General features: G+C 34.0%; 1 protein-coding gene across 1 annotated transcript in view; it reads right to left on the bottom strand.

Annotated features, from left to right (window-relative positions):
* Window positions 1-3,263: 3,263 nt before the first annotated feature.
* LOC144971003 (uncharacterized) overlaps window positions 3,264-23,289 on the bottom strand; it is a 46,558-nt gene continuing 26,532 nt past the window's right edge. The window contains exons 12-14 of the mRNA XM_078911281.1: window positions 10,254-10,340; window positions 8,157-8,328; window positions 3,264-5,255 (exon numbers count right to left, since the gene is read on the bottom strand). Coding sequence (XP_078767407.1) covers window positions 5,013-5,255; window positions 8,157-8,328; window positions 10,254-10,340 — 502 coding nt within the window. The 3' untranslated portion in view covers window positions 3,264-5,012. The remainder of the gene's footprint in view (window positions 5,256-8,156; window positions 8,329-10,253; window positions 10,341-23,289) is intronic.

Below are 23,289 nucleotides of genomic sequence, written 5' to 3' on the forward strand. Positions count from 1 at the left end.
TCCCTCCCAGCCAAGCACTACAGCCAGGGCCAAGACAAAGCTTAGTAATCTCATTCCAAGACAAAGACAGAAAGCAAATTGGAAAACATATATATGGGGATAGAAGACACAGTAAGTGCCACCCTGCCCACTATGAGAGGCCAGGAACCCCACCCAGAACTTGGAGTGGAAAACTGTATAAGAAACTTGAAATACATGGCAATTCCAGATAGGTTAGTCCTAATGGTTCCTAGTTAGTCCTTCCTACACAAGCATTTCTGCCATAAAAAAAATTAAAGATTCATTCATCTCAGGAAAAAACCGAGTTGATCTGTATTTTTGTTGGTTCCATTCCTGGTGTGTTTTATCAAACTGTTTAATACTAACCACCATAACTCAAGAGTAACCGTTATAGTCAATAACAACAATTAAAAAAAAAAAAGAACAAGGCAGGGCTTCTGCCGATTCTTGACAGGTATATAAAAGGACCATTCATTAAGAAATAAAAAATGATATAATATGATTGATTTACAAAGGAAATGAATTACAAAAGCTGCGTTGTTTAAAATATTAAAAATCAATATATTGCTTGGGATTTGTGATGATATTCAAAAATAAAAAGAGATAAAACATTAAAGGCATTGCTTGTTTTTCTATCGCATCCAAGGTAAACAAAACCAACATAGGATATGTACATATATAGAATCGTGCATCGAGTCAAAGTCCAAACATTCCATTATTTTCTATGTTTCTTGTTTTTAAGGGTTTTACGGTACTTGTGACATATTCAGGTCATATCAGTGCCAGCAAAAAGAAGAAAATGAGATAGTCAAAATATTCTAGATTTACAATTAAAGCATCAAGAAAAAGTAAGACAAAGGGGAATTGGCTCAAGTAGGGAACAGATGTAGATTCCAAGAGCATTTCATCAATGTAATTAGTTTGAGATCACCTTCAAGTCTCATCCAGACACCAGCACAGGAGCCCACTAAGAGGAACACACTCAAATGTTTACAGTATACAAAACTAATTATACACAACAGAGATGATTTACAAGGAAAAAAAAATTCATCTCCCAAAACTAAAACTATTTGACTGTTTCCCTCCCAGTCAAGGACTCCAGTCAGGGCTGGGACAAAACTAAGTATTCCAAGACAAAGGAAGAAAGCAACTCGGAAAACAGATATAAGGGGATAGAAGACGCAGTGTGACCGACCTCCTGCCCATCCTGGAAGGTCAAAGGACTCTGCCCCAGCATTTTTTTTCTAGCTAAGTATTCATTATAAAACATGTGTACACCATTTATACATATAAATAACTGTAATTCAGAACTACCACAGATTACAAACATAACCATTTGCAACTCTAATTTATTATTTTTTAAAATGAGATACAAAAGATTTCACTCCTGTTTTACACAAATCATTACACTAAAATGGTTTATAGTAGAGGAGCAATCATATTCTTAACTTGGAAACAGATTAATTCAAGAGTAAACAAAAACATTTCCATCCGCTTTTCTCTAACCTTCTGCATGAAAAATCCAAATTTGACATAATCAGGCTGTCTGAATTTTAAAAAAAAGTATGTACTGATTTTTTCAGTATAAGGGACAGGTCGACGTGTGTGTTTTAAAATCAAATCAACTTCTGAGTGACTGATGCTTAATCGCTGTTATCCTAGACTATGTCAATCTTCATCTATATGTTATTATAAAAAAGATTCAACCAGTCAACTGCCGTACTCTGGAAAATCAGGTCAAGATTTCACAAAATCCCAGGTTTGAGAGTTTTTGCAAAGATTAGGGTAATTTAAATTGACAGATATTTGAAGAACGAGTTTTTAATACATGTCTTACCAGAGTACAGCAGATAACTAGTTAAATGCAGGGAAAGTGAACGAGTCGTTCAATTTAACACTTACTAACATGCTAAAAAGAGGGTTTTTTTTGTTGTTATTTTGTTTGTTTGTCTTGTCTTTTTTTTAATAATAATAAAAAAAAAAGGCAAGACAATCAGTGAATAAAATGGCAAAAATATATAATTTCAAAAATTCAAATTCATTCCGAATACCTATGGTGTCAATGTAAATGGAAACATTGATTTTTTTTTCGTTTTTCAAAGGGTTAAAAGCATTGATATAAGCCCAGATGATAAGAAAAAAAAAAGTGAATGGTAACATGCAGAAATGTAATAATATATTTGTTTTTATTATTTAATTAAAACCATTAATTTCAATGATTGTTGATATGGCCACAAGTAACAAATTTAAAGTCAATGATTAATATGGCAAAACATGAGTAATCCATCATCTATGAAGATAGCCTCTTTGACCATTTGGCAACCATGAAAGTTAACTCACTCAACCCTAACACCGACTATATCCGTAGTTTACCAGGGTTACTTTTACCCCATGCCTATTAATTACATTTTTCTAAGACAAATTATGGGCGTAGTATCAAAGCTAATGTTTTTTTCATTTTTACATGTTAATGGTAGTTGAATAAAACTATCTATGCACATGCTTATTTTTAATACATTTTTTCCAATTTTGAAAAATAGCAAAAATCTCTAGGATTAAGTGAGTAAATAACAACAAAATGACACAAATCAAATTGATCGACCACATGGCAGTGTAGAAATAACTTTTAATATTTTTTTTTAAATTTACAATAAATATATTAATACATGAAAAAAAAAACAAACCTACAATATTGTTTGGATTAATATCTAAGCCTTTAGGGTTTTATGTCACAAAATTCTAGTACAGAACATCCTGAAATATTAAATAAGGCAGCGACTTTGAGACTTTTGAGTGATTTTTGAGTAACCAAGAGCCATATGAATCAGCCATAAAAAAATATCTGGCAGCTTGAATGTCAGTCTATAAATCAATATAACATTTTAAAACAAGTAACATCTTGGTGTCTTACCAAGACAAACAGAAAAAAAAACTTCTGGCAGCTAGATATTACTGAGAAAAAATTATTAGTCCTTCAGAGCCATTGGGCCATGGAGCCAGAGTTTATCCCATTTTTTATTACATGAAACAGACAATTGCTTGCTATCCTTTGGATAGGACACTAGTCTATTGCAAAGTACTTTCTGCCAAGACTCAGCTACCCATTCACTGCTGGGTGGACAAGGGGGGTCAGAAAAAATCTCGACTGCAACCGGAATCGATCTTGATCCCTTTGCATGTGAAGTGAGTGCTCTACCAACTGGGCTATCGGGATTCCCTAGATATTACAGACCTAGGAGATTGAGTTAACAATCAAGAAGTTATTTTCTCTTTACCATTTTGTCTTAATTGTGGCAGTTACGAAGCTATAAATCTTTACATTTGTTGATTTTTATCTCTTTTTGGGTTACCTTCATGGTTGCTAGAGGTCAAAGTTGATTTCCTAGTGGATTTGACTAAAATACAGGTAAGATGAAACACGATGGAAGTGGGAGGACATACTACATGGTAAGTATTTAGTATATACATAAATATTGGACATATGAATGGTGGTAGAGTGGATATCTTCAAGCTTAATATCATTTAGCACGAGATGAGATCTCTTTCACAATTGAAAAAGTAACCAAAATATCCCATATAGGACATGATATATGTAGTCTTGTAACATGAACTTTTAAACAAATATAATCTATTTATAAGTCAACCCGCTTTAAAAGATTAAAAAGAAAAAGTGGGCAGTAGCTTTGATTTAAAAAGAAAAAAGAAAGAAAGAAAGAAAGAAAAAGAAAAAATCTGAACATATAAAACAATATTCAACAGCACTTCATCTAACGTACACATATGGAAAGCATGTGTTTCCATTTAAAAGGTCATTTCACCATACAAAACAATACCTTTCAGCACATTGATATATTACAGAGAAAAGGTAAAGGTTTTGAGGGTAAGCTCATTCACGAGTTGGATTCTCGCACTTGGCTGTGTGTAAGTTAGTGGTTGGCAATTTATCAGCTTTTTCCATCTCATGATAAACCATATCGCTGCCTCATTACTTTTTTTGGTTATTATTATTAAGTTGTCCAATTTAATAATTTCATTCAACATACATTTAAATTATTAACATAAAATTCCAATTGGAATTTAATCCGTAGTATATATTTAAAGTTCGACAGTCTTTTTTGCTACAATCAATAAATTAAAAAACAAAAACTATCTTGAATCGTATCAACTACCTCAATGAATCAATATCAAACAAAAAATCTAGTTGAAGAAAAATAATAATTTTGGATGCTTGCTGAAAGGATGATAAAGATTTTGCAGGAGTTTGTATGAGTTTCCTTAATGAAATACAATCAAAATTGTCTTGTTGTTTGTTGAAATTTCTGAAAACAAATCACAAATCAGATCATTATACAGGAATCAAATGAAACACAAGGTTAGGTTATAATGTAATCTTAGTTGACATTTAACAAAATTTATGAAAAGTAGTCCTTCAGATCCATTAGGTACATGGAGCCGCAGTTTATCCCGGTTTCTATAGCAAGAAACAGATGATAGTAATTGCATGCTACCGTTTGGATTTGTGAATCTATTGAATCTATATCAGATTCCGATACAATTTCTTTAAACTATTCATGCTAATCTATCAACAATGATTCTAAACAGTATGATATGTACAAGACTCAAATTCAACTAGCATCATAGTATAGGCTGTTGAAAGAAGGGCGAGTTAATAAATGATGCAGCTGTGAAAAGTGACAAAGACCTTGTGGGTATGTAATACATGCATCATGTTCTGGTTTCGTTGACTGCTTACATTCTGAGTGTATGCAAGGTGTGGGTGCAGTGATTTCTGATCCTCACACCAGTTTTCTTGCTCACTACATACCTAAACAACTTATGGGTAACAACAACAAAAAACCCAACAAATTTCAAATCCCTCTCAATGTGAGATGAGATCACCTTTAATCTGTCTTCTTCAAATGCTACCAATTTTGTACTCTACCGTCAATATTTGTTTCAATTATACAATAATTATGACACTGCTTTGTGATAAATAACAAGACTTTAAAAATTCAGAAGTTTTTCCCTCCACTGAGCACCCTCAGAAGAGGGGGGTGACCTGCCCCTCCTGCATGTGCTGTTGACATATCTGTGTAATTATCTCCCCTTTCCATTCCATCACCACTTGACCGGATTTCATCTGATGACATAGGAGGTGCTGTTTTGGGCAATCGTAGAGTACATGGCAGCATTTCCCTCATGACTGTATGATGAATGACCAAAGCATGTAGGGTTGACCATTCTTTCTCAAGGCCCTGATGTTTTTTTTTTTTAATGAAAAAAAAAGACAATGTCAATTTCAATCACATTAATAACAAATAGAATGCTGAACGAGACTACAATAAATATCAGTTAAATGGAAAACAGATAAAACAAAAGAAATAAACATGCTAAAAATGGATTAATTCCAAGTGTTGTAAGGTTTCTCTATCAAATATTGTTGATAATCAATGATCCAAAAGTACCCAATTTTGTACTATCAATAAACCAAAAGCAAATGTTTTCGAGTCTCTTTTTCAAGGTCAAATTTTTTTTAAAAAGAATGATCTGCATGTCATTAACATCACAGATGAATCTTTGCACTGCACAGGGCTGGTAATTAGTATTGACAATGAAAACTTGATACCAATGTTAAGTGTTATCTTATCACTGTGTTCAAAACTTCTGCTGTCCATCCAACAGTGGGTCACTGGGTCTCACCTAAATCAGAATAAAGCACTATGTTATAATTCAGTGTCCTTAGCAGTTGATAGAGAGCAATTGTTACTTTCTGTTTTTACACACGTTAAAGGCACCAAAATTACCCCCCAGTTCTACAAAGTCCTCAATACACTATTTTCCTACTTGCCAGAAGTTAAAAGGCCTGGCAGAAGCAAGTGTATTTAAGATAAACAGGTGACAATCTAAAATATGCCTGCCAATGTGGCTTTATTATCTTTTTATTTCTCTATCTCCATTATTTTAAAATATTACTTCTGAAAACACATGTGCCAATTAAGATTGAAACAAAATTGACTAACAAAAGCAAAATTACTTGAGATCAATTCTTTGCTCCATACCCCTCCCCTCTCCCCCTCCTACCCACCTCCCACCCCCTGTAAAAAAAGTAAAAAAAAAAAAAATGAGCAAAACAAACAACTGATATAGTTTTCTTACGATGACTAGCTGACAAGAGGGCGAGCCAAAATTGTAATTTTCAGACAAATTAATGTTCAGAGCTAAAGAGCTTCGGACTCAGAAGGCGCTAATTAAAATCATTGAAGATTGATGGCGATTCTATGTAACTTCCTCAACTTTACACAAAAGGGTTTTTTAACATGTCTTGAGTGATTTGAAACAAAACAAACATCTTCAATTTCTCATAGGATTATATATACATTACTCAGTCACTCCAGAACCATGTCAATTGTATTCCACGTCCCTGAATTCTAAAGACTTTTCAATCAGGAACTCTAATCTTTTATCTAAGCCAAAGCAACATCCCTCCCTCACCCTTTCCAAAAAATGTATAAAACAGGACACTCAATCATTTGACAAGAAATCGCATGCATGAGTGATCACTTGTGAATAGAGAAACAAGCATTGTCCTTGTTATGATATGGTGGGAGCTATGTGGGTTTTCTTTTTCTTTCCTATTCTCACGGCCCCATAGACAATCACATCTCTCATACATAGAATTCTTTGTCAGTTCAAGCCTTCCTCTACTGCCTTTTATCCTATTTTTTAAAAAAGGACTAAACTCTTCTTGACTGGCCACCTTCAATATCTCAGCTCCTTTCCTTCAATTTTCTTATTCTTGGCTTTTTTTTTCTTTAAGTGTAAGCTAGGGATATGATAGGTCAATGAACCATTTGATATTTACACTCATGAAGCATCGTCCATCACAATTTCCTAAATTGACAATTTTAATTTCAGTAGTAAGAGGAGGTCATTCATCGACTTATTCATTGAATTTGCTAAAAAATTTGAAATGTACAAGAAAATGAGAATTTATTTTTTAAAGATAAAAAGTATTCTTTTAAAATTTGTGATGTATGATCAATTAAATCTTTAAAAAAAAAGCAGTGCTTTAAAGCCGTTTAACCCATGGAGTCAGATTATACTCCTGTCATTAAAAAGACAATTACTCACTACCATTTGTATAGAACGCTTGTCTATAGTAAAGTACCTTCTTTCCACAAAAGACCTCATTACTGGATAGCCAGAGAAGTCACAAAAAAGATATTGTCCCATTTTTTGCAGGTTGGGTGTTGTAAGAGATGGATTATTGGATCATATAATACTACAGTCCACTCCAGATAATCGCAACTCTGTTAATCGCAACTTTCGGTTAATAGCAACATTTCCCAAGAAACAGAATTAATTCTATATAAAAGTCACTGGTTAATTGCAACAAACTTCGGTTAACCAAAAAAACTTTTCGGCCTCAAAAAGTGGTAAATTCAAGAAATCAATCAAACAAAACATCATGATAAAATTTCATCATGGAAGAATATGTGACAAGTTGAAAAATCGAGAGTGAGCGGGATTTAATGCTACATTAGCGTGTCACCACTCTATTATTAACAAAAGAGGACTGGGCTTTGCAATATGGGTTTGTGATATCATCTGTGGCCATTAAATAGGAGGCGAGGGGGTCTGGGCATAGTTTTTACAACAGGTAGACAATGACAGTTGTAATGAGAGACTGAGCGATTTCCTTTGTTTTGGGATTGACAACTGTGCATTGTGACCAACGAGTTTGGTGAGATTTATTGTCTCTCACCACGGCTAATCTCTTTGAGGGAATTTAATCCGAATAAGATGTCAACTCGCATTAAAGCTGCATTTGCTTGAAAAAAAAAATACAGGGCTGCCATATGGTTTATATTTCAATCATATTGCTCTGTATGTGGTGGACTAAGAACAATGTTTACAACAACTGGGTTGAGTTTACTATATATGTGTAAAATGTTGCGATAGTGGACTGAAAACTCGACTTCGGTTAATCCCAACATTTTCGCTGATCCCAAGGTGTTGCGATTATCCGGAATGGATTGTAATATTAAATGTTTTCTAATAAAGATGGTAAAAACATCTTTTTCTGGTCAAATAAAACCAAACCAAAATGCATTGTGATATATTTAATATTGTAACCGAGATTTTATGCCTCTCACCTTTAATTTAACTCCTCTATGTGTTCTCAAAATGAGGTAGTGTGATATGCCAGAGGAGTTTTCAAACTTGGGGACACGGACGGACAGAGCGAAACAGCCTGGATGAGTTGAGCTGTCTCTGACAATGAAGGCACCCACTTCTTCTTGCTGAAGAATATCAAGGGCAATTTCCCTAAATGAAAGAGATGAGACAATCATAAGTAAGGGAGTGTTGATTTTTAAGACTTGGAGGTGGAAAGCTTGGAACAGGAAACAAGTGTATTTTGTAACAATGTCAAGCAATGTTGGGCATGATGAGATGGGTGACAGTTAACACAATCCTTGGCCCCAGTGTTGTGTCCTGGGCAAGGCATTTTAAACTCATTACCCCACTCTACTCAGGCTATCATAATATTAATAATAATAATAATAATAATAATAATAATAATAATAATAATAATAATAATAATAATAATAATAATAATAATAATAATAATAATAATAATAATAATAATTCACTTTAAAACACCTGATGCAAAATAAATAATCAGCTCCTATGTACAATTTTCTTCATTGAGGTAAACATTTGCAAAAACAAAGAAAGGAAAAAAAACCCCCAAAATCTGTATTTTTTAAAATAACCTTTAAACACATGGACGTCAAAAATTTGCTATGGGCATACTTAAACATTCCATGTGTAATACATACATCATGTGGCAAATATACATAATGCACAATTGGAAGATTAAAATTACAGCCAGCTGCAGATATTATATAAATTTCAGTAAAATAAAAGCATCTAGCAGCTGATTTGGACATTATGAAATCGTAATTTGGATTCCATATGGCCTGCTGTAGCATTGTTAACTGCACTGAGCATTGTTTTAATAGGAATGTTCCTCATAAATGTTCTATTAATGATTACATAAGCATCGTTACGTACAATACAATAAGATATTTTTTTTTAATTTTCTTTTTGTTTTTAAATGTTTTCTTGCATCACTACAGGTTTTATGAAAAATTTATTTGCTTTACGTCTATGAAATCATTTATCCTGTAAAAGTATCTATCCTTTAAAGGTATAGAACAAAGACAACTGAAGAAAATAAAAATACAAAAAGGATTATTTTAGGCTGAACTTCTTCATCAGCCACCAAGAAATACAATAATAAATCTGAATGGGAAGAATATAAAAAGATTACTTTATCCAAAGGCTTCGGGCAATAATCCACTTGTAAAGCGCTTTGGCACCTTTAATGGATATTGCGCTATATAAAAACTGAATTAACTAAAAATATTAAATTAAAGTGAGGATCCTAACAGCTCAATTGGCAGAGCACTCGCTTCACACGCAAAGGGTCTGAGATCAATCTCGGGTGCAGTCGAGATTTTTTCTGACCCGCCTATCCACCCAGCAATGACTTTGCAATAGACAAGCATCCTATCCAAAGGATAACAAGCAATTGCTATTGACTGTTTCACGCGATAGATACTGGGATAAACTCCGGCTCCATGGGTCTCATGGCTCTGAAGGACTACTTTTTATATTAGAGTTTGTCCACCAGAATGCCATTCGATTACGAAATCTATTCAAGCTTTGCCACATAATTCATAACGTGGTTCCAATCATCAAATCCATTCCCCTCAGCCTTGACAAATGGACATATGTATGCAGTTTTGTATTTTTATTCATGAGACAAGCTAAAAGAATGGCATGAAATTGTTCAAGTTTGACTTGAATAATAAATTGGAAATATAAATAATTAAAAAATGTTGAGAATAGAATCTACAAAAACATTTTGCACAACCAGTGTTCATTTTGTTCAGGAAAGTTTGTTTTTCTTTTATTTTTAATTTTTTTTTCTCCTTTCTTTCTTTTTTTCTATTTTTATTTATTATTTATTTATTCATTTATTTTTTTTTGTGAACGTATCTATTCATTTATTTATTTTTTGTGTGAATGCATCTATTCATTTATTTATTTATTTACATATTTATTTCATTTATTTATTGATTCATTTATTTATTTATTTTTTTTTTAATGTTTTTTTTTCTTCCTATTTTTCACTTTGTTGATATAATCAAAATATAACTATTTCAGTATGGATTATTTCTTACCTGGCCAATCCTGCCTGATACCAAGGGGCGTTTCGTAAGCTGATATCGTGAATGTGACTCCTGTCTAGGTTCATCAATGAATCCAAACTAGAAACAAAAATTGAAAATTGAAAAAAAATAATTAATATGAATCTTCAAACAATAACGTTTTTATGTACCTATCAATTCACAACAGCATCATCCTCTATGAGAAGAAATTTCATCTTAATAGTTGAAGAAAAACCATCAGCGTTTACTGATGACCAATCAAGTAGAGAAATGTGTCGGACTTCAATTCCTATTTGTAAACTGATATCTCATAGAGTGATCCTTCTTGCATTCTCTCCTTTAGTGAATTGTATTTTTTTGAGCATCTCTTGATTTTGAACTTGATTGCAATCAACCTACCTAGACTTGTAGGGTTTTTTTAAAAATCACAGTAGAGAGAGGTTTATAGACGCTCTAGTATCTATTCATTTTATGACAGGTTTATTTCACCCAATTATTTTGTATATACTAAAACTCCAACTCATTTGTCATATGTGAAAGTTGGGGAATCGGGAGGGTGGGGGTGGGTTTGAGGAGTGGGTGTTGTAATCTCTTTAAAATAAATAAAGGAGATGAAGGGGGAGGGGGAAGGGATTTACATCCCTTACGACACTATAAGTATAAGGTCTTTTCAAGCGTAAAGGAAGATAATGAGAAAGTTATGTCAGATCTGCATGTTCAACTAACCAAGAGAAAGGAAGACAGAAGGGACTGGTTCCAACGGAGAACAGAAGTAGATCCAAGAACAAGCTATGCGTATGACTAGTTTGAGACTACTTAACATTTTAGTTTGACACTAATACAAGAACCTGGTACATTCAAATTGTTACCAAAAAAGCATGTCAATAAGTTAGTTTTAAATGCGCACAATAAAACAGAGAGGATTTAAAAGGGGAGGGGGGGGGGGGAGGTCTCTCACAAAAAGATAAAGCCGTCTGTCTCCCTACCAGGAAGACTCCAGACTGGCCCGGGTAAAACCAAATGGCTTAATTGTAGAACAAGGACACAAAACCAAGTGAAAAGGACAATTATAGGAATAGAAGAGATAGAAATGATGTGGATTCTGACTGGTTTTAGATGGCGCTGGTGTGGACCAATAAAAACGCATCGGTCCACGAGCAGCCACCCCCCCCCCCTCCCCTCGCCCTAATGGAATTCCAACCCCCGTTTAACTTCATATTTACTTTTTGGAGAATGTGAAATATGTGATGTCAAGCCATGAATCTTTGCATTCATTTCACATGTTTAAATTGATTCTTCAACGAACACATCCCATTGCCACTGACTTATAAAATTGTGCTGCAGAGACTATTTAAAAAATAATAATAAAATTTGTAAACCCACCCAAACCAGAAGCATCAACGACAGGACGCGCGTCAGACGTAGTAGTAGTAGTAGTGTAGTAGTAGTAGTAGTAGTAGTAGTAGTAGTAGTAGTAGTAGTAGTAGTAGTAGTAGTAGTAGTAGTAGTAGTAGTAGTAGTAGTAGTAGTAGTAGTAGTAGTAGTAGCCTACCAAGACGGAATCCCTACAGATACAAAAAAAAAAAAAAAAACGTTAAAAGCATGATCATGATGGACTCTATCAAAAAAGAGTGAACTATACATAAAAAAGGCATGTTACAATCCCTCACCCATACGGTGCATGTACTGTAAAAGCAGTTATTCGCATTGCAGGACATAAATCACAGCAGCATATGGTAGTCGGTCCCAGTCCTGTACAGTAGGGGGAGGTTGTTGATGCTGTAAGGCTGTTCACGACGACCGGGTGTCCTGGACAAGGACTCCGACCATAATAATAATAATAATAATAATATGCATTATGGTGTGGTAGTGGTGGCAGATACACGAAATCTCCTTTCTGTCGCATTATGAATCCACCGTTATACTTCGTTATCGTGAATAGTTTTTTGTCTTATTTCGTGTACTTTGTTATCGTTAATCGTTTTGTCTTATTTTCTATCTGAATACTGAATACATACGCGGGACGTCAAGTACACTGGCCAATAAAATCCGTCCTGTACCCTCTCCAATAGCTTTACATGCAAAGGGGGTAAAAGTATTTAAATTTATACGTGTATACTTTTATTGATTAAATTGAATGACTTTCCGACTTATTCTACTAGAAGAGAAGATAAATTATTATGTACACAAATCCGTTCTCTTTAGTTATAAAATCAAAACCCAGCCGAAGTGTTATTATCCGGTTTAAAAGAAGTTATTTTATTCCATTTTTTATTTAAAACAATTGTCATCATCATCATCATCATCATCATCATCATCATCATCATCATCATAATTATCACTATTATTATTATTATTATTATTATTATTATTATTATTATTATTATTATTATTATTATTATTATTATTATTATTATTATTATTATTACTGTTATTATTATTATTATTATTATTATTATTATTATTATTATTATTATTATTATTATTATTATTACTGTTATTATTATTATTATTATTATTACTGTTATTATTATTATTATTATTATTATTATTATTATTATTATTATTATTATTATTATTATTATTATTATTATTATTATTATTATTATTATCATTGTCATTGTTATTGTAATTATTATTATCAACAACATCATTACCATTAACATTTCTATCACTATCATCAAATAATCATCTTCACGAAAAGGAACTCAAGTTTATTTCTACTCCATGAACTCCACCCCAATATTCCAATTTCAACAGAGCGCACACGATTAATTTCCAATCTTTCCTGCATAATATGAATATGTAAAGAATACAACATAAAAGAGAGTGATCACTCTTAGCTCCAACTTCAACTTCATTCAATCAAAAAAAAAAAAATGTGCATTAACTTTTTTTTCTCTCTTTTCACCCTTTGAAATGTTCACGAGTACAGGCCTTTTTCCGACAAAACATATTTTTTATTTCAATTAAACGTTTATGTCGGTTAAAATGACCCTCAACTTAAAAAAAAAAAAAAAAAGCTTTAAACCTGAGACTTCAACGTCGCAGGTTTGAGACTATTTGACAAGTAGGGGGTTAATTTAATCGATTGATATTCAAAGTGAAAGTTTTCTTGTCAAGATTAAGAGAAAGAAAAGTGCTTTGTAAGATTACGACTGAGTTCTGCAAGGTCTCAACAAAAAAATGTATTGATTTTTGTTGTCACCAACACAATAAAAGGGGGAATGAATGCAACATGCGGCAGTGCCTTTGGGTTCACGTCTGTTTTTCATTATTTACTTTATCTGACAAAGCAACTTTTTTCTTATTCTTCTTATCAAATTAGAAATTAAGAGCATGTCGCGTTTTATGATTGTTTTTTTTTTTTTTAAATAACACAGAATTTTCAGACATGTCAATTAAGTTTCAAATTTGCCAGTGTATACTATCTAAAGGTTGCACGTTGGAACATCTGACTCCAAAGTTTTAAATGCCTTTCCCTTTACAAATATTTATCATGTGGTCTTCAAGGCTGAATTCTCAACACTTTCACTTTAAATACGGTTTACTTGTTTTGGAATGTGTATTAACAGTTAAAACGTTTTAAGTTGGGTCAATTTCAAGGCATACCAAAAACTAGGATAATTTCTAGCAGAGTCATAGATAATAACGTCAAATCCTTGAATAGAATTTTTATATCTTCACAAAAACGCGAACACAAAACAATCTAACTCTAAAAGTGCGTGATTGAATCACTTGGATCATGTCCAGTCAACGGCCTTGGTTTGGTGTTCGACACTGACAAAAATGAACGTCGACATAAAAAAGACGCCAAGATTCAACAAAATTCATTTCCAAATTCGAATAGAGGGATCTTTGGTACAATCTGTCGCACATCGATAATATTTTTTTAAACAGAAAAAACAGCAACACAATTTTCTCATTTTGACCAAAAAAGTTTGCTTAATATTGATATATTAAATAAATAGATCCAAATGTCAACATTTCTTTTAGGCTTTTTACACTGGATAAAATTCAGAAGCATATGACTTGATTTGACTTTTTAAAAAAAAATCAATAGCCCATAGCTCATTTAAAAGTGTTCATACACACATTTCTAATTTTTCAATCAAAATATTTGTTTATTTAGTCAAATATATTTCAATTAATTAAAAACCAATATTTATTAATATTATTATGGACACACATCTTTCAATAACACGCATATTATGATAAACCTAAATACCTAACAATCGTCAATAAAAGGGAAAGACACGGAATATAGAACTACACCACAAATCGAGAAAGAAAACACGTGTCCCACCATCTATCTATCTATATTTTCACTGACCACAGCATCCCATATTTATACTGAAATCGAGACCTAATTTCTATGGTTTGACCCTTATTACGTAATATATAAGTGATGTGACATACATTTCTCCCATAATATTTAGGGAAAAATATAAGTTATTTTAACCTACACCCATTTATCTAGTATCCAAACACAAAGACTGAGTTGGTATACATTATTACGTCGGCATATTTGATTGTTATGTAACTTCATTCAGTCACTATAAATATTTTTTTGGCCTAGTTCTCTACATCTTCCAGCTGACCGGTTACCTATCCAATAATTATTGTAATAGTTGTCTTGATAAAGAAATTTCTCAAGTAGTCTTGATGAAGACATTTCTCAAGTATTCACGCATCGGCGGTCTGTAATAACAAACAGGGCAGTCGGAATCCGGACTCAGATAAGTATGTAATACATTTTATATTTTCTTTCATCCTTGTCAAAAAAAAAAAAAAAGAGCAGTAGACTATTCCTTATAACCTTATCTTTTTTTTTTTTTAATTCGCGTGTGAAAACAAAGAATTAAATATTAGCCTATATCATAATGTCGCTACCACACAAAATAGATTTTTAAAATATAATATACTTTTACACACACACACACACACACACACACGTACACAGAGAGAGAGAGAGAGAGAGAGAGAGAGAGAGAGAGAGAGAGAGAGAGAGAGAGAGAGAGAGAGACAAAATGAGAAACTGAAGACACAAAGAGTCGGGGAGTTTCTTGGCATAACTCTTTCAAGGGTAAATAAATGCCCTGGCAGCACCACTTTGACAAAGTCCACCCCCCCCCCCCCAAACCCTCCCCTTATTAAAAAAAAAAATACTGGTGTAAGATAAAAATCTAAGACGGTGGTGTATGTATGATACAGTACCAAAATACAGTAACATTATCCAAAAATGTTCAGCCTTCCTCAACCATTGTCGCCAGGTCCTGGAGGTCTAATCTTTCGTCCATGGTGGAGGAAAATACATTTTGGGGGAATGATTTTTTCTTGTATTTTACTCACTGCCTTGTTTTGCATTGTATCATTTTCACCTTAGATTTTGAGTTAACAACGTTTGAAACATAGCCTTCACCAAATTGACCAATACTGATTAAAACGCAAAAGAGAGCGGTATTAGGAGTACATTGTGTATACAATACAATGCAAATGTACGCATCCGCGGAGGCATAAAACTTTTAAAATAAAATAAAAATTCCCCAGAGAGTCTAGCAGTAATAATAAAAGGGCTGAAAGTGTGAGTTTCCTTTAAAATGAAAGGTGTGCAATGAAAATACCCATCTAGATAGTTACTTCAAAATATCCAACTTAACTACTGTTATATTTTTAAAAATATTATCCGATTATGACATTGCCTCAAAACACCGGAGCGCTAATGAGAAAAATAGTAATTTAATATTTGGCCGTCTCATCTCCATACTATAATTTCCCCACAGCTTTTGGGATAATTTTTTTTCCTTTTTTTTTATTTATTTATTTTTTTTTTTTTTGGCAGAAAAATGTAGAATTCCCTTTTGTTCATACTCATAGACAATAGATGGCCATAATTTCATCTGATCAAAACAAATCTATAATCCGTTCACACTTCATAAACAGTCGCGATCATCATTAGCAACGTTCAAGATTACATTGGTTCGGATCAGTCAGCGAATTCAATGAGTGAATAGATATAAACTATTTTATCTGTGTGAATCACACTTTGGCACGATTTTCCTAAATGTTAAATATTTGCTTTTACTAAGCCCATAATAATAAACATTCTTATATATATATATATATATATATATATATATATATATATATATATATATATATATATATATATATATATATACACGCACACATTCACTCTCTCTCTCTCTCTCTCTCTCTCTCTCCTCTCTCTCTCCTCTCTCTCTCTCTCTCTCTCTCTCTCTCTCTCTCTCTCTGGACCCATACCCAACACCCCCCCCCCTCCTGTACCTGCGTTTTTGTCTAAAAGCACTGTAATAGCGCCTACAATACTGCTGGATTCGACTCCATACATGTGGGAAAGAGCGGTGAGCCTGGTAATGAAAAAGTGGGCATGAGTGTTTGCGTTCAATAAATATTATCTATCTTTACATTTCTTCGTTAATAACTATTATGTTTCTGCAATGTCATTAATATTTGATTATTTTTAACAAGTTCGAAATTCCATCTGTCGGGTGCGGGGACAGAAAAACAAGAAAAGGCATTTGCATTTCTATCCAGAAAAATCGTGAAAATTAAGGCCTTCATCTAATTAACACGTTTACACGAAACATGTTTTTTTCCCCCATTTCAATTTAACGGGAATTTTCTATCTAAACGACATTCCCATAGATTCAAAGATGAAATTAAGGATGGTGTTTATATTTGAAAACAAAAATTAGCGGGTGGGGGTAAAGGGGGTAGAGAGGAATCAGCTTTTGGTCAAAATCTAAGGGGATAAAAATTTAGAGACACTTCACAATGTCCTAATTTTTTTTCCAATTAAAAATACTGTTTTACAAGCAAGTTCCTCAATACACCATGCCAGAGGCACTCAACAAATTATATTTATTTAATACAGTAAAAGCTGTCCTGGAGCAATGCTTAACTCTATCTATGAAAGAACAAATTTGCGCTGAGGTCGCCCATGACACCTCAAAAACGACAAATGTAATTAAGAATTTTTGCTTAGTGGATTCGTTCAATAATAAAACAAATTTTCAAATGAAAACGAGAAGCACTCAACAAGCGACTTGGACTGTAGGAAGTGAGAATGAATTTAGTCCCAAATGGAATATTCAGAAGCGAGCACATTGAGCAGGGTTAAAAACTGAAGAAGAAAAAATTACATTAATGCGAATATAATATAATTTAAATGAATAAAATAACCGAGCAATAAGATTGTAAAATAATAGCTACCCTTTCGCAGTGTGTTAGATATAAAAACAATCAATGACATAGTGAATAAATCTTAAATTTTCGATTAAAACCATAGGGGTTTTTTGTCTTATGCGTGGACATAACAATAAAACAATTACACGCTAGAAATCATTTGACGTCAACAAGGTGACTAGATTCAGCGCCCGGAGTTCGTCTAAGCTTTGATTCATCACGCAATATCTAAAATTAAAATTAACATTATTTATTGCGGCTTTTAAGTCTGCCGCTTTGCTAAATAATTTCTATTTTATAACACCTGCAAGCAAGGCTGCCAATTTTAGTCTTGGGCGAGAGCACTTAAAAGCCTCTAAATCATTGCAATTGTTTATCTTCGTTTTCTTTTTTTTTTTCTTTCCTGCAAACAGATTCAGAGTATTAAAATTGAAATAATGTCCATTAGATGATGATGATAATTATAATAATGATAATAATAATAATAATAATAATAATAATAATAATAATAATAATAATAATAATAATGATAATAATAATAATAATAATAATAATAATAATAATAATAATAATAATAATAATAATAATAATAATAATAATAATAATAATAATAATAATAATAATAATAATAATAATACGCATGGCGAGAGATATAAGGTGGAATCGGTTGAACGAGTCACGCTTCTTCCTAACTTAAGTCAATTATAATGATAAGAACAAATCAGTTGTTACTTTTGCCTATCAACAGAGAGGCAGTAAGATGCTATATATTATACAACTCCTGGTATCTCTCAGAGTTCCTCAATACGAGTTATGTTTGTTTTTGTTTTTTAAGGGTATTACGGTGATTGCGACACATTTAGGTCATTTCAACGCCAGTAAAATGGAAGAAGATTCTAGATTTACAATTTACGCACCCAAGAGAAAGTAAGAAAAAGGTGAATTGGTTCCAATGGGGACTTGCAGATTCCAAGAGCATACCATCAAAGTAATTACTTTGAGACCAACTATAAGTCTCATCAAGACACCAGCACGGGTCCCACCGAGTGGAATTCAAGATATATTCAAAACAAAAAAATATAACATTCAGTTCAAAACAGAGAAATAATTTACAAGGAAAAAATATCACCTATCAAAACATTTGACTCTGAGTCAAGCGCTCCTGTTAGTGTCAGGAAAAACGAAGTAATCCCATTCTAAGACAAACGCAACTCAGAAAAACAGATATAGGTGGGCAGAAGACACTGCAAGTGCCCACCATTTCACCCCACTCAACCACTACGAAGTATATGATATCATTACGATGAATATAATAATATATCCCGGTAAACTGCTACTGTTGTAGGTTTCAACACCCATATTCAATTTAGGATAGTCTGGTCGTATCTTTAACAAATGCAATAGGCTTCAATAATCGTGACATCACTTCCCTCGTAATGACGCATAGTAACTTAGTAACTGGTTCTAAACTATCGGAACAATGGCGGACGCCCTTATGAAATACTTCTCCGACGAGCAAAAAAGTGTATCCAGAGGAGAAAAACATTAAAAATCTGATCATATTTTGACTTTTATACATTCTGATCACATAACATGTGAAATAGTTATACCCATCAAGAAGAATAAATAGTACCGATTTTCTTTGTTTGGAACCAAGCTGCTCGTTGCTGCGCGGACGTGACATCAGACTATTGGATTCTATTTAAATATCACAATGTATGTGATATCTCGACTTTCAGCAATAGAATTTCTTTGAACTTCGGTGACAAATCTAATTTAGCATAAGATGACTTACCGCAAGCTGGTCATAGGCCTCGAGTGTTGATGATGATGATGATGTGTGATTAATGTAGACGGTGGAGAGGTATCCGTTCGCTTCCTACGTTTCGACCGGCCCGTAAACCACCGAAACATACTGATGTCATAGTAATAAGGCATCACGTCTTGTCTTTAACGTTTTCTCATGAACAAATCATATTATATTATCCATTCCATGTTGAAATAAACCACCACATCCAGTGAAATATCGAGCCGCAATCACAACAACAACAACAACAGCGACAACAAAACAAACAACTATGTGCAACAACAGCTGGCGAGCGCTAATATTGATGTTGAACGATTTGTAACATCACAACATACGCACTCATTTAATCCAGTCTGATGGCGCTTTCTCAATATAATTCGTCTGTCGTCTATAATAATATTATTACCGTGTTTCACATTTCCTTTTAAGTCAACCTTGTGAATCAATGTAAACGTGGCACTGTTGTAGAAAATGATATACGATGAAAAACACCTCAATGACATAGTAATAATAATATCTGACCCATTTCCTGAAAACGGGGGATTTTAAAGTTAAATAAATGAAAAGTAAAGTGGAATTTCAAGTTTCGTAATTTTAAGAAATGATGTTCATTCTCTTAACTAAAACATAAGAAACTGAACCCAAGTTTCATATTTTGACTACAAATTCAATTTTTAGCTTCTAAACCACCATGGCGTAAGATAAGATAGGAAATACTTTATTGGTCCTGAATGGAAATCATCATGTTACACATCAGTCATCGTTATATTAACAAAGATGTATACATCATCATGAACTAATTGATAAAATTAAATTTCGAAGCTAATTTAAGATAATAATAAAATAAAATATACAGCAGAATACAAGAAAAAATATGAAAATCGGAAATGTAATACCGTTTAAGGGAGATGGGTCACATATCAACATTGCATTATTCCCGTTTTCAATCCAAAACAAACTACTTTGAAAAATCCTTGAATTAAATGTGTTTCTCCCCCCCCCCCCCCCCCCCCCCCCCCCCCCATTAATTTCAACTTTATTTTATTAATTATTCTGCTTCCTGCACCGAACTGAAGACGGTGAATCAAAATACTTCACCTTATATAAATATGTAGAAAGCAAATAACTTTATTATGAGATTACGACTCGCCGTAAAGGTAGGTAAAGAGAGACCATAACTGTCACATTATATCTGTCCTGTGAATATCGCTAGGAATGGGACTGCCCCATATCTTTTAGAGAGTGAAATAGAATGACAGAGAGAGAGAGAGAGAGAGAGAGAGAGAGAGAGAGAGAGAGAGAGAGAGAGAGAGAGAGAGAGAGAGAGAGAGAGAGAGAGAGAATTAACAAATGTGTAGAGGTTTTCCTCACACCCAAACTTCGACGATAGATACTATTTGCCTCATAAACAAAATCTCTTTAATGTGCAATCATTTTCCCCAAGGTATCAAACATTCCTTGGCAACATCAAAATAAACACAAATATATCGTTATTCTGGATACGTGTAGAAATGTCTTCTCTATTTTTTTTCTTCTTCTTTTTTTTTTTTTTGGAGTGTGTCTGAGTTTGTTTTCTTTCCACCCACGACTAAATTCAGATTTGTATTAATTAACTTTGTAGTTCATATTGTAAAAGAAGAAGCCCGTTGTATCAAAGTAGATGGGGGGAAGGGGGGGGGGGGGGGGGGGGGGGAGGGGAGTGGACAGAGGAGTAACAGTTCATTGTAAGCAAGTAAAAAGATGGAATCAAATGAGTGTTGATGGAAAATATAGAAAAAAGGATTTACACGAGAAATTATCAACAATACCTCTCTCTCTCTCTCTCTCTCTCTCTCTCTCTCTATCTATCTATCTATCTATCTATCTATCTATCTATCTATCTATCTATCTATCTCTTTCTTTCTCTATTTCTCTCTTTGTCTCTCATTCTCTCTCTTTCACTCTTTTTCTCTTCTCTTCTCTCTCTCTCTCTCTCTCTCTCTATCTATCTATCTATCTATCTATCTCTTTCTTTCTCTATCCATCTCTCTCACTCGTTCTCTCTCTCTCTCTCTCTCTCTCTCTCTCTCTCTCTCTCTCTCTCTCTCTCTCTCTCTCTCTCTCTCTCTCTCTCTCTCTCTCTCTCTCTCTCTCTCTTTCATTCTTTTTCTCCTCTCTCTCTCTCTTTCATTCTTTTTCTCCTTTCTCTCTCTCTCTCTCTCTCTCTCTCTCTCTCTCTCTCTCTCTCTCTCTCTCTCTCTCTCTCTGTGTGTGTGTGTGTGTGTGTGTGTGTGAATGGTAAGTGTATAAAAAGAATAGATGGCAGTAGGGCAAACGAGTCCATCCTTGGTAAATCGGGAGTTGAGTAGATTTTTAAACGACTGCGAAGTGTTATAAGTTGACAGGTTTTTACAATCAACCGCCATTATTTAACAACGTAAATGAAAAGTTACAGGGATTATTTATTTTTAATGCGGCTGCGGAGTGGGGATGGGGGGGGGGGGGGGGGGGGGGGGGTGATGTTAGTGGACAGATCGGGCAAAAGTATGCGGAACTACGAGGAACGAGTATTAAAAAAATGTATACCGTGGAGAAATGTCTAATTACAACACGTCTCAACAAGAATGTTAGAATTTGCCCTGTAGTGAACATTAGGTCTGTTTCTTTCTTGATAAAATATGTAAATATAAAGAAGAAAGAAAGAAAAGGAAATATGAATGCTGAATAAAAAGGGGAAAAAATAGCAAGGGGCAAAAGTTCAAGAGAAGGGGTAGTGGAGGGAAGGTTGTCCAAAATATTTCTGCTTGCTTTGTGCGTACAATGGATGAAGGTATGAAAGGGGGTTTACACATACTCCAGTAATAATGATGATTGCTCTTCGCACCTCCCAGAAAGTATGAGACCCTCCGGATATTGGAGAATGATACATTTTAAAAATGTATCTGGGATGGGGGGGGGGGGGGGGGGGGGTCTGTGGGTATATGGAACTAAGTTACAACCATGTTACAACAGAACACTATAATACTTTACTTTGCAGATATTGTCATATACTTGCGATGTGACATTGCCATTGTAGGTTTGCAGTAAAAAATAGAGAGTGAGGATGATGAGGTGAGAAGGAAATGTGAGAGACGGTGATGGTAGCAGGGGATGAGGAGATGATGATAATGATGATGATGATGACGGAGGGAGACGGGATGAGGATGATGATGATAATGATGAGGAGAGGAGGAGCGGAGACGAAGAGAAGAAGAGAGAAGTAATAAGAGAAGGACGGGGTGGGAGGACGGAGGAAGAAAGACCAAAATCACAATGTTATAGTTATATTAATTATCTTTAAAGCATGTTATACGCGTGTTTCACGCCCTACTGTCTCACAAAGGCGAAGCATCTCGGCTCCATCTCCCCGCCGACCCGACAATATCAACACTACTATTATCAAGCGATCGTGTTGGTGTAAAAAAAACGACCAGATTTAAGATGACTCAACCCATTGCCTTGATACATGGTCACTGGTGTGGAACACCCAACGTATGTAAAATATATTCCTTCTTTGTTCCTGTTCAACCCTTTTAAAGCCGTAATAATATTATTATTATTATTATCATTGGAGACTCGTATCAAATCTGGTGATGTGTGATGACTTAGCTGGGTGTAGACTATTTCACGCTCTGTAGAATGTTAGGATAATATATCCCCAAATTCTTCTTGAAAAACATACGTTCGCTATTTGTCTAAATACAAGACGGTACCGGTTACGGTTGGCACGACGTGGCCTTGGAGCACAAAATCATAGGTTCCAATCTTATTGTGAACATAAAGCTTATACACCAAACACACATATGTCAATAAAGAGACTGGGAACACAACACTAATTGTCGTCCGCTTTGTAATTAGTTTTTTCCTTTCCGTTTCGTTCCAAGTTTTCTTTGGCCTACCAAACTTCCTTTTTCCCTGAGGGTTCCAGTTCACAGCTTGTCTCGTAATGTCTGTTGTTGGGTTTCTGAAAGTAAGACCAATCCATTTCTATTT

Source organism: Berghia stephanieae, chromosome 4 (assembly GCF_034508935.2).
Source record: "Berghia stephanieae isolate SIO BIC M18660-M18661 chromosome 4, UCSD_Bste_1.3, whole genome shotgun sequence".
NCBI lineage: Eukaryota > Metazoa > Mollusca > Gastropoda > Nudibranchia > Aeolidiidae > Berghia > Berghia stephanieae.